The following is a 12,862-nucleotide window of genomic DNA, read 5'->3' on the forward strand; positions in this document are numbered from 1 at the left end:
GGGGTCACCTGAGGCGCTGAGCCCCCTCAAACCAATCACACCAGCTCCCCGGCACCAGTGTGTGCAGGAAGCCCCAGGGGTCCCGAGAACCCTGCCCGGGTGACACCACGCCTTGGACACAGGATCAGCGTTCCCCAGCCAGCCCACGCCTCCTCCTGCAGCTCTGAAGAGCATCTCAAGCTCCGTACACCCCGAACACACCCCCACAGCAGCCCTGCTTCCTCTCCAGCTGCAGTGACCGGCCTGGCCCCCCTGCTCAGGCCCAAACTCGCACCCCGACGGCCAGTCCACCAGCCAGTCTCCCTGGTCCTAAGTGCTCCCCTCACTCCACCACAGCCTCCACCAGGACACTCCAGCCGCCTCATCCCCCGGCCCCTCCCACCGCAGCCAGAGGCTTTAGAAGCAAAGCCCAGAGACCCCCACTCCTGAGACCCTCCATGCCTGGCCCGCCCTCAGAGTGAAATGCCAACTCCTTAGTGCAGCTGGCAACCCCAGCCGCTGCCCGCCTGTCCTTTTCCCTCCGTCAAGCTAGACCCTCAGCCAGAACAGGCTGCATGCCGCTAGCGGCTTCTCGCTCTTCTCGCTCTTCGATCTTCGGCTTAACGCCATCAGTCACGCCCTCCTGAAAGCCACCTCCCTGCCTGTCACTGGCTGGCCCTCACCCCGGGCTCCCTCCTGAAAGCCACCTCCCCTGGCTGACCCTTACCCCAGCTCCCTCCTGGCGCATCATTCTGGCCAAAAAGCCAGCAGTAACCAAGCAGCCTTCTCCGGGCAGCAGTGAGGCATGGCTCTGGCTGACCCTGTCTGGAGGCCCCGAGGACCGGGGCATGGCCATGCTGCCTGGGGCAGGGTCTGGCTGGGCAAAGTGCCAAGCACGCCTTGAGAGCACAGCTGCCTACTGCAGGCAGGAACTGAGCCGAGCAGAGGCCAGGGCACGCCCTCAGGCAACATGGGGCAGGGGCACAGGGCCACGTAAAACCTCCTGCAGGACTGGCCAGCCAGGGTCAGCCTCACATGCGCTGCGCTGTCCTCTCAACTCACGGTAAACCAGGAAGGCCTCACCCACGGCACATGCTTAGTAAAGACCATCGTGAAGGACAGACTCGTCACCAAGATTTTCCCCACGCGTGTTCACCTAGTCCACGTGTCTTCACGTGTGCACATGTGTGCAGGTGCACGTATCCTGACAACTTTGTGATACTCCAGAACCCTAGAAACGAGAACTTTATCTTCATCGAAAGAACGCTGGTTCACCGAATGCGACGGGTGGTTTCGGGAGTGTCACCTCCCCGCCCTTCCAGGTGAGACGCTTCACAGCTGCTGCGGGACACGGAAACCAGGACTCACCAAGACCTCGGAGTTCACAGTGAGCCCACTGGATGAGGTGGCCAACGAGAGCGCCGTGGGCACCAAGCCCGCCTCCCGACAGACCTCCGTTCACAGCTAGAGAGGGTCCAGAAAGGGCTCCCTTCAGGCTGCGGCCTGACCCCTGCCCCACCCCCTAGCTGGACCCGCTGGGATTTCTTCTGAACCATCCCAGGTTCTAGGCCCACCGGGCTGTCACCCTCCTCCACAGCTGAGCGCAGAGCTCCCACCCTGGCACCGACGTAGCCATCCTGGCCCTGGGCTGCAGCCAGGCTCCAGGGCTGACGGGGGACACAAGGGACCACCTCCCTGACGGTGACGCTGTGTGAACAACTCAAACGCACTAAGAGCCTCCACGTGACGCCTGGTGGGACGCCAGGCCCGTGAGACCTCCGGCTCTGGAGGAAAAGGGCGTTTCCTCGCAGGAGACCCCGGGACTCGTCTGGACAGACATGTGAGGGCCCCACAGTGCGCAGCCTGTGGGCGGGTCTGCAGCTGAGCTTCTGGAGGAGGCGGTCCGCGATGTGGACTGTGAAGTCCCGTGGGGGGGCAGAGCGAAGTGCGGCGTGGGTCGCCCCCAACCTGTGCGGATGGCGGTGCCGGGGCTGGACGCGGGCACGCGGGGCTTTGAGCCAGGCCTCCCCACAAGTGAGGGCCAGGACACAGCCTGGATGGAGTCCTGCTTCGTGCCACCAGCACAGGAAAAGTGTGAGCCTTCTGGGAGAGTTGCCATAGGATGAAAAGCTTCACGAAGCAAACAAACGTCTTTGGCTTGGCCTTCCACACCCAAGAGCCATGGGCGGGCATGGGATCTGCAGGGAAGGGGTTCCCGGCAACAGCACGTGCTGCCGGCAGAAGGCTTCGCAGCACCAACAAGCCTGCTCCAGGCTACTCTGACTGGGCAACTCCCCAAGGGCGCTGACGCAGGAAGCTCCAAGGGCAGAGGAAAGCCCCATGACAGGCCCAGCACCCTGTGGCCCAAAGGAAGCCCCCACCAAGCGTTGCCCGCCACCAGGCTGGTGGGGAGGCCAGGCCAGAGCCACCTCTCAACCCTGAGAGCCCTTCTCCTCTCTGCCCTGGGTTCGTCCGGCAAACATTTACAAACCTCCTACTATGTGACAGCTCACCAATCAAAGCTGCCATACAAACGTGCACAAGGGGTGTTCCACCTCCCAGAACTGGCCTTGCCACGGGACCCTTACCAGGACCTCAGTGGGATAGGCAAGACCAGCCCCAGCCTCGAGCCCTGCGCCCCCAGCCCTCCCTCCCCGTGTGTCCTGAGGCTGAAGAGAAGAGGCCAGAAGGGAAACTTCAACACAGCCAGGAGCGAGGAAAGTCAAGCAGCTGGGATCCAGCATCCCAGCCCCGAGCCTGTTTCTCAGAATTGGAGAGAGGGGGAGAGCCACCCCATACGGCTGAACAGGCCGAAATTGCACAAACACCCCCAGGGAGGACCGGGAGCAGTGGGCAGAACAGGGGGCCATGCGTGCACACAGCGGGACCTACGCAGCCCCAAGTGCATGTCCCTCACAAGACCTCACAGAGATGCCCCAACCAAAGCATGCACTCAAGGATGGCGATGAAGCCCGACTAAGGAGGAGCTGGGAGAGCTGATGGGGCAGAACGGACTCTCCCTGCAGGAAGTGCGGCCCCAGAGCAAGGCACCACGGGCCAGAAGAACACGCTGTAGGCGCCACAGGAGATGGAATGAGCAGGGACAGACCAAACCCGGTGACAGAGAGAGGCCCCCCACGACGAGGTCCAGTAGGACCCACATGGCCAGCCTCAACAACGCCCAAGTTCTAGAGCATAGGGAACGCAACTCCCAGACCGCACACGTGGCCAGGCTGAAATCCAGAACAATGAGGGCAATGACGGTGAGCACACACGGCAGCTACGAGGGCGGGCACTGCCCCAGCCCCTGGCTCTGTCCCCGGCCCTGCTCCAGTCTGTCCTCTCCCTGCCCCAGCCCTGTTCCTGTCCCCCAGCTCTATCCCCTGCGCTGTCCCCCAACCCTGTCCCTGTCCCCCACCCTATGTCCCTGGCCCTGCCAACACTTAGCACATGCTCACTCCTGTGATCCCATACCGCTTCATGATGCCATCCCCACCTCAGACATGCATGGAGAAGCCACACGAGGAGCCCCAGATCACCCGCTGGGATTCCCCTGGGAACGGGCTCAGGTCTGTGCTCTGGCCGGCTGTGGTCACTCCTCTACGGAGATGCCGCCCCACACAAGAGTGCAGGGGCTGCACTGACTCCCACGGGCGGCTCTGCACTAGCTGCAGGCACCCTCAGTGCCCATGCTGCTGGGGCCAGCTTTCTGCTGAGAGCTCCTCTGTACGTCTTATACAGACGAAGCTGCTCTTCATCTTACAGACGAAGAGCATGGTGGGTCCTGAGAAGGAGAGGAAAGGTTCCGCACACAGACGGCCTGGTCCCCACTCTCGGCCCCACAGAAACCTGACTTTGCAGCCGCCTAGAAAAGCAGGAGCAGGCAAGGGGTTCACCTCCGTGACTGCTCAGTTCAGGGTACCCGGAAAAAAAGCCATCCGCCTCCACTTCTCCCCGCCCCAACCAGTCTCAGAGAAGATCAGCATTAAAGGGTCTGGCCCTGGCCAGGTTCTGGCTTCTCCAACACACCGCCGGCTTAAAAGTTGTCCTCCTGGGCATGCCCGGGGCGGCACCCTCGTTTCTCAGCAGGCGGGCAGGGGGCCAGGCTGGGGACCCAGCCAGAGAAAGCTCTAGCCACCAACCTCAGGTGCGGCTACAGCTCCTCCTCCCACAGGCAACTCTGCGCTGGGGGAGGGGCGGGAGGAGGAAGCTGAGGGCCCTCAGCCAGCCAGGCTGCCACAGGACAGACAGACCACATGGCCCCTCCCCGCCGGACCCCGGAACAGCCCCTCCCAGGAGGAGGCCCATGCAGCTGGATGTTGACCGGGAACTGCAAAATGTGCAAGATGGCCACCGAGAGTTGGGCTCTGCCAAGGAGCTTACACCATGGCAGGCATCTTCCAACCGGCGATCTAACCAACACCCACCCAAGGGTGTCCCCAACCCAGCCTGCCCCCGACAGTCCAGGTTCAGGGCCCCAGTGGGGAGACAGGCTGGTCCCCAGTGCTGCTTAGAGTGCCCGTGAGGGTCCTTGTTCTGATATCTTTCAAAACACAAGGGGGACAAACCCGTGCCTTGAGACAAACAGAATTGGGTCCAGATCTCTTGAATTATTGAGGAAACAGACTGGCTCAGAGAAGGGAGCGCAGCACAGGGTTTGCTGAGTTCAACGGTGTGGGTGGCTGTCCCAGGCCCTGCTCCACCTGCCTAGATGGGGCAGACCCCCACCACCACCTGCGTAGTCCGGGCAGACCCCACCCCACCTGGCAGACCTCCCCCACCTCCACCTGCCTAGACAGGGGAGATCCGCCCCCCAACCTCCACCTGCCTAGTCCAGGCAGACCCCTAGCTGCACGGCTGAGCCCAGGACATCCAGCCAGTGAGGGAAGGGTGCCCCCCACAAGCTGAACGTTGTAATTTTATACATTTTTAAAAAATGGGTGAAAACCTCAAATACCAGTACAAAGCCTGTGATAAGAACAAGCGCCAATAAAACAGCCTGAATAAATTCCAGTGGTGGAGCAGCGCCCACCCTGCCCGCTCCTCAGGGAAAACCTCCGTCCCCCGGCCCCACCGCTGCTCCCCCCGCCCCCGCCCGAGCGGCCCAGCATCACCCGGCGCTGGGAGGGGGGACCCGGGAGGGAAGGGCCCGGCGGGCTCCCGTGGGGCAGGGAGGTGACTGGCCCTGCAGTCCTCGCCGGCAGGACGTTACCGTGCCCAGGAGACACGGCATCCTGTCCTTTCTCTCAGAGCCAGGTCGGCAGTGTACCCGGGAGCGTGTAACGGGACACTGAGAACAGGGAGGTGACCTAGTGCGGCGGCCGAGACCCGGGATTCCGGAGTCCTGGCGGGGTGGGATGCCGGGGTCCGAGGGTCAAGGATCAGAGGCTGGGAGGAGCTGTGGGTCCGAGGGACTGGGGTCCGCGGCTCCGGGGGTTCGGGGGTCCACGAGTCAGGGGTCAGGGGCCGGGGGTCTGAGAGTCTGGGGTCCGGGAAGGGCTATGGGTCCGAGAGGTCGGGGTCCCAGCGGGGCGGACACTGGGGGTCTTAGGAGGCGGGATCCCCGGGGCGGGGGTCAGCAGGGTCGGGTGACCGGCGCCCCTTTGTGTCACCTGCGCGGGCGGCGGCGGGGGCGGGGCGGGCGTGACGGCGGCGCCGGCGCACGCTCACTCGCACGCAGCAGCTCGCGCACGCGCACGGCACTCCCGCGGCCCCGCCCCGGCCCCGCCCCCGGCTCGGCCCCGCCCCCGGCCGGGGGCGCGGGCACGCCGGCGCGCACGCGCACTCGCACACAAAGCCGGGGGCCCGCGCGCCCGCCCCGCCCCGGCTCCGCCCCGCCCCGCCCGCGGCCGGAAGTGCGCGCGCGCGGCCTTACCAAGCGGCAGGCCCTTGTTGAGCAAGTGCGAGCTGCCCATTGAAAGGCGCGGGCGGCCGCGGGCCCCGACCAGTCCGGCGCGCTCCGCCGCGAGCCCGGCGCGTGGGGCGGCCTGGGCGCCGTCCGCTGCTCCGCCCGCTCGCCTGCGCCCGTGCGCCGCCGTGCCGAGCCGCGCCGCGCCGCGCCAGCAGCCGCTCCACCGGGCGGGCGGGGACAGGGGCGCGCGCGCGGGCGGGGCTTCCGGCCCAGCAGCCTCCTGGTTCCAGGCGCGGGCGCCGCGCTGCACCACGCGGGCGGGCGGCTGCAGGCCGGGCCCGCCCGCCCCGCCGGGGCCACGGGGCTCTCCCCTGGCCTGTACACGCGCGCGCACAGCAGCACACGCACCTGCCCTGCACACACAGCTGCACACGTACCTGCCCGGTTCACACACATGCACACGCACTTGCCCCGCGCATGCACTTGCCCTGCACAGGCACGTGCATTTGCACACGTAGCTGCCCCGCACACGCACACGCACACCCTGGGCCGAGCCTGCCCCACACACGCACCTGCCCCGCACCTCCTGGGCGCCAGCGGCGCAAGACCGGGCTAGAGGCCTCGTGAGCACGCTCCTGGGTGCCAGTGGTTTACATGTCCTTGGGCCCAAGCCAGGAGGCGCTGCAGGTGCTCAGCCCGCGCCGCCTTCCGGCTCCGGGCGGCCGCAGGGTAGCGGGAGGCCACAGGTCGGAACTCAGAGGGTTTCTCTGGGAAAGCTTGGCCTTACACTTGGGTTCCAGGGGGCGCATCTGGGCCAGGCGGCCTGGACGGGAGTCCCCGGGACGAGCTTCCCCAGTGGGCTGTGAGCAAAGCGCCAGAAGCCAGCACTGAGTAGTTAGAGCAGAGACACCCCTGAGCCCAGGTGAGGTCCCTGGGAGGTGGCAGGTGTGTGGGTCCATGCCCGGCTCCTCTGGCCACCACCCCCAGTCCCTGAGAGAGCAGCCTGTGCTTAGTTCCGGAAGTCCAGAGGGGACCCAGCCCCGAGGATCATGGCGGCTCCCCTAAGGTGGGAGCTAGCCAGGCCCCAAGGGGAAGACAGGCACCATAGCCGTCCTCTCAGGGAGAAGCACGTCATTAGAACAGGACAGCACTAAACTATCAGTACAGCTCCTTGGAACATAGTGGACGATCCTGAAATCAATCCTGTAATCTATATGTTTTTAAAATTCATAAACCGATGAGAAAGTGTAGGTGGATTCAGTAAAGGATGATAGGGAACTGGGTAGCTATTTGCAAAATTGATGCTTTTAAACCCTCACTTGGTACTCACCTATGAAAATACCTCCCAAATCGGATTAATTAGAACATGTAGGGAAAATGAGAAGACAGGATGTAAATGAGCAGTTAGCAAACTTCTCAGAGAACTTTCCTAAATGCAGACACAAAAGCAGTCGCAAAAGAAAGAGCAAAATTCCAGAGCAGGGTGCGTGTCTCACGCACACGTTCCCGCTCGTTCCCCCAGGCAGAGGTTTACTCATTTAACATCGTACAGGACCAGACCCCCTGACGTGGCCTGGACCAGCTCCTCCAGCTCCTCCTGGCCTTCTCGGTACCTCTAGCGCTGAGACCCAGGGTGCCCCTTGATACCTGCCCCCTCCACCTCACAGCCCTCAAACCAGGGTCCCCCACATCACTTCGTCCCTGGGAGTGGCCCCAGACTGTAAATCAGATTCCATTGTCCCCTGCTCAAAACCTTTAAGGTTTCTCCTTGCACTAGAGAGGAAATCCAAGCTTCTTATCACAGAAGGCTCTGGGCCTGGGCCCATCTCCATCTGCCTCTAACCTCCCTTCCATTCTTCAGCCAGGTGCCACCCGCCCCCAGCCTGCCATGCTCCAGCCACATGGCTCTTCTTCCCAGTGGCCACAGGGCCTTTGCACATGTGATTTATGCTGCCTTCCCCTGCTTTTCCCATGGCTACCTTCTCCCCCTTACCCTTATGCCTGGTATAGCAGTTACCTTTCTATCTGGGCTTTCTTCCTGCTATACTGTCAGCTCCCTGGCGTCAGGGGCCTCTACTCCCCCACCCCCATGTATTTGAGATGGGAACTGCTCAATGGAGGTGTGGGAAGAATTGATGTACTGTTCTGAACGTGCCTGTCCCATGCATGCCTCCTCAATCCTCAGGGCTGGCCAGAGGCACCAAGACCACAGGCTCCCGCCTCCAGGAGAAGGCCTGGGGATCAGTCATGCCACCCTGATGCCCTCCACTCTCCCTCAGCCCTCTACACCTTTGTGCATGGCCCTGAAGAGCCTGAATCACCTTCAGAGAACTGGCCTGCAGACAAGGGCCTGAGGCAGGTAGATGAGAAGCTCATTCCTGAACCGGCTGTCTCCACCGCAGCCCGCAGGGTGGACCCCGACACCTAGGACAGTGCCACCCACCCAGCCTGGCCCATGTCAGCTGTCACCTCCTAGTGAAGCCGCCCCCCTGCCAGGAACTCCCCCCGAAGGACAGGACTGGAGGATCCCCACCCCTGTGCTCTTCAGCTAGACCCAGGTTTGGACGCAAAGTGCTTCCTAGTAACTCAGCCCTGCCCTCCGCTGACGCAAACCCCAACTTTGCCAACTGCAGAAGGCGGCCCTGAGCAGAAAAGACCAGAATATGCTCTCCTTTGGGGAAGAGACCAGGCCTTCCCCACCAGCTTGCTAGAGGTGTTGCCCTGCAGCCCAGCATCTTTCCTTAAGGAATGTGAGAACGTTTCTAAGCCAGAAGTTAATAGTTTACTTTGCTCTCGGTGGACAAGGAAAGATGCTTTGTCTTTTAGTTTTTCTGAGTACTCCGAAACATAGTTCAGGTACCTGTGTGATTTACGGAACGGTGGTCAGTGGACACGAGTGATGCTTCCGGCTCCGTCGGGTGCTGCAAGACACTCGCTCTCGGCTCACTCAGCGGTTCTTGAGGGTGCATCATGGGCCACTCCGAGAGCCGCGTCTCTCTCTTGGGCGTCCAGCTTCTGGGTGAATAAAAGTGGTGCTGACGGTTCTCTGGACGTCAAGGCATGCTTGCTGGCTTCCCACTTCCACCCCCACTGAGGCCGGGGTGCTCCTGAGAGTCTGCTGGCCGCTCCATCCAGCATGGGGCTGCACAGAGAGGAGACCCTCGAGGTCTCACACAAGCACTGGGGCTGATGGCCGACAGTGGGGCCCAGCGGGGTTGTGGTGGAGGGGACAGGCATGGAGCCCTTATGGGGGAAGGGGCAGCCTGCAGAGATCTGGGAAAAGAACATTACAGAAAAGGGAGCAGCAAACTCAGAGGCCTGACGTGGGTGCAGCGGACACAGGGCAATGACTGAAGGGCCCGAGGGACAGCGGGCTTGCGGGGTCGGGGGCTTGGGCTCTATTCCCCACTGCCAAAGGAGCAACATGGATGGTGGGGTGCACAAGGTGGGGACCCCATTGGCAATCCAGGAGAGGCCAGCAGTTGTGGGAGAGGCCGGCCGCAGCTGCAGGTGCCTGGAGGACTTGCCACTGAGCTGAAGGGGTGCTGGGACATAGGGAGTCCCGGCCACTCCATCCTCTGCCCCTGGAGTCGGGCTTCGATCCACCTTGGCGGGGAGCCCCCGGGTGGCCGGCGGGGTGCTGGGGAGGAACCCGCAGCTCTGGCGTGGCCTTGCTGAGTGGGAGAGAGCTGTCAGATGGCCCAGTGTCTAACAGACTCTGAACCAGACTCTGGACTCCAACGGGTGGGGCTACCTAGAAGCAGGCAACCCCAGGCCAGAATTAAAATTTCTTTCTAGGATCCATTTCACCCACAATTTCATTTTGCAGCTGGAGCGGAGCTCCAGGGAATTTCACAGGTGCAACTAAGAATGAGCGAAAGATGAAGGTGGGTGATAGATCCGGCATCTCCCTCAGCCCCACTCTCTGCAGCCTCCCCGCGCAGGCCTTGTAGCACGCAGGCTTTGTCAGTGCTTTCTCATGGCTCTTATCTGGCCCTACCCCCATCCTGCTGTCCCCAAGCACTGCCTTCCCACACTGGGTTACAGTCACACCCTCTATCTGCTCCCCACACACCTGACGAGAGCTGCGATTCTGGGATCCATAGGTGACTGCATCGCCCACGAAGGCAGCCCAGCTTTCTGCAGACGTAGCTCTGCACCCACTCTCCAGCCGGCCCGCCCGCCTCTCTTTCCCCGTCCCTCCCAACTTCTGGCCTGGGATGAGCCGATGCCATCAGCTGCGCGTCTGTGTTGGCCAGCTCGCCCTTTCCCTGCGCCTGGGCCTGCCCTGTGCACAGAGGAGGCGCTCGATGCCGGTTGGCCTGCAAAGGACAGGACTGTCCCTGGAGCTGCTGGAGAGTCTCCTGGGAGGGGAAGCCAGGCCCCGGCGCTGGGTCGAGCAGTGCCAGCCTCAGCCTCCGTGGGACATCTGAGCGCTGGGGAAAACCACATCCACAAAGGGCTGCTGACGTTTTGGGTGAATGAATGCTTCTTCACGGGCTCCATGCCCATGGCCTCGAATTCAACTTCAGTATTTGTGAGAGCTTCCCGTGCTGGCCACAGGAGGAGGCTGACCTCCATTCTGACTCACTTCACATGGTGCCAACCAGAAAGAATGCTGCCTCTACTGCCATCCCTGGCCAGAGGGCAGTTCTGACCCTGATGGAGACTGGGAGGCGACCGCAGTGTCACCCAGTGCCCGATACCCAACCCAAGACTTTAGCTTATTGGTCGATATATTCAGTGTTCGTGCCTGAGATAAAGCACAGCATTACATCACAGTCTACAAATATATGGTAAAAACTCCTAGAAATTATGATGATGTACTAAGAGAAGCATTGGGCTGCCAGCCAGTCCGCACAGTGAGAAATGGTGGAATACCAGAATCACCGGCGGGTGCCCTTGAAACCAAATTGGGCACGTACCTGCAGTATTGTCATCCAAAGACTGAAGACTGCCACCCACTTCATAGCTCTCAAGAGACTCGGTTCTCAGCCAGGAGAGGGGAGAACAGCATCTACCTGTGGGGGGTTGCAAACTGTGAAGTGCTGTAAAGCCCCGGGGGATGCGGAGGGCTGCAGTGGTTGGGCCGGTGCTCACAGATCTGCCTCATTACTTCGCCCCCACAGGTCCTTGATCATAAGTTGTGGATAAAAGGTCACCCGTCTGCAGGCTTGCTGGGACTCGATGAAAGAAGGCATGTTGACTGAAGGCTGCGTCTTATTCCTCGGTGCGTCGGGCCCCCCTGCACCCAGCTCGCTGTTGTGGTAAGGTTCCCTAGTTAGCTCAGGGAAGTGCCCCTGGATATTCAGGAGAAAAAATGTCCCTGCCAGTCCGGAGCTCCTCCTGAGACAGGTCACATTTGGTAAGTGTAGCAAACACATGGAGAGGATGAGTCATTCACGGAGTTTTGGGTAATAGAGGGTGTTAAGGGTTGAATTGTGTCCCCCCCAAATTCATACGGTGGCATGCTAACCCCCAGTACCTCAGAATGTGACCTTATTTGGAGAGACAGTCTTTGCAGATGATCAAGTTAAGATGAGGTCGTTGGGTGGGCCCTAATTCAATATGGCTAGTGTCCTTATAAGACGAGGAAGAGAGACGTCGAGACGCACACAGGAAGGGCGCCATGTGAAGATGGAGGCAGAGATGGGGTGATTCGTCTACGCAACAGGGAACGCCAAAGATACCAGCGAGCCCCCAGCAGTGAGGGGAGAGGCCTGGAGCAGATTCTCCTCAGAGCCTCAGAAGGAACCAGCCGGCCCACCTGTGGCCCTTGGGTTCCTGGCTCCAGAACTAAGAGACCATACCTCACTGTTAGTTGAGCCCCCAATCTGTGGTGCTTTCTTACAGCAGCCCTAGCAAACCAATACAGATATTCTGAAAGTAAGACCAGAAAATGGTCTTGGAAATGAGCAGAAGTGGACTCACCCTGGCATTTCCCGTGATGGGGTAGCCCTCAGGCTCCAACCACAGAACTTGCACATACAAGACGAAGGAGAAACCTAAGAGTTTATCAATAGGGGCCTTGTGGAAAGCAGTGCTGGAGGGACTGAGGAGGAAGGGGTGTGAGCATTACTCGCATGAAAGAACAACAACAACGATTTGGGTACAAAGACAAAGTGGAGCTGAGATACTAGAAAACAGTATCTTAAGATAAGTATTGACGAGCGAGGATAAGAGAAGGTAATCAGAATTAAAGCAGTTTTAGATCCTGTGTAATTCAGGAGGAGGATGGAGGCCTGGATTAATTTTATACTCTTAAGTCAAACACATGTGTTTAGAAGGTTAAGGGTAACCACTAAAATAACACAGATAGCTTCCAGATCTGTGGTGAGGGGACAAGGAAAAGATTGGTCAATCTAGTCAAAGTCAGGAACAGAGGTAAAGATGCAAAGACTAAGTATGGTAAAGAGAAAAAATGAAAAGGGGGAAACGCAAACACCATAATCACGATAAAGTTAAACGGATGAAACTAGCCAGTTTGTTAAAAAATCACTTATCAAAGTGGATGAAGAAAACAAAACCCAGCTGTGTCCTAATTTAAGGACACAATTAAAGCGATAAGGAAACAGACGCATCAGTTTCCAGAAGAAAACTGTCATGACCTCATTGAAGCAGGTGGAACAGACTTTGAGACAAGCAGCATGGTTAGGAATAGAGTGGACCAGTGCGTAATGATGAAACAATTTGCTAAGAAGATTTAATAACTCTGAACTTGAATGTACCAAAAACACAGCTTGAAAATATGTGAAGCAAAAATTGACAGAACTACAAGAACGATCAAATCGATAATCACAGAAGGAAATTGTAACACATGCCTTTCATAATTGATAGATAAGACAGGTTTAAAATTAATATGGTTACAAAAATTGAAGAATACAATGAACAAGCATGATTCAGTAGACATATGAAAAACCCTGCGCCCCCAAATTAAAGAGTTCATTATTTCCAAGCACACATGAAATGTTTACTAACAGTGGACACACGGCAAGGCCACAAAACCAAGTCCCAGCAAAACACCAGAGAATC

General features: G+C 59.6%; 1 protein-coding gene across 3 annotated transcripts in view; it reads right to left on the minus strand.

The window, feature by feature from the left end:
- CTBP1 (C-terminal binding protein 1) overlaps positions 1 to 6,393 on the minus strand; it is a 29,795-nt gene extending 23,402 nt beyond the window's left edge. The window contains exon 1 of one of the 3 annotated variants that reach the window (XM_058546517.1): positions 5,855 to 6,393. In XM_058546517.1, the coding sequence (XP_058402500.1) occupies positions 5,855 to 5,894 (40 nt within the window). In that variant the 5' untranslated portion in view covers positions 5,895 to 6,393. The remainder of the gene's footprint in view (positions 1 to 5,854) is intronic. The other 2 variants (XM_058546513.1, XM_058546515.1) reach the window with 2 other exon arrangements.
- Positions 6,394 to 12,862: the final 6,469 nt, after the last annotated feature.

The sequence above is a fragment of the Diceros bicornis genome, chromosome 8 (genome assembly GCF_020826845.1).
Source record: "Diceros bicornis minor isolate mBicDic1 chromosome 8, mDicBic1.mat.cur, whole genome shotgun sequence".
In the NCBI taxonomy this organism is placed as follows: Eukaryota; Metazoa; Chordata; class Mammalia; order Perissodactyla; family Rhinocerotidae; genus Diceros; species Diceros bicornis.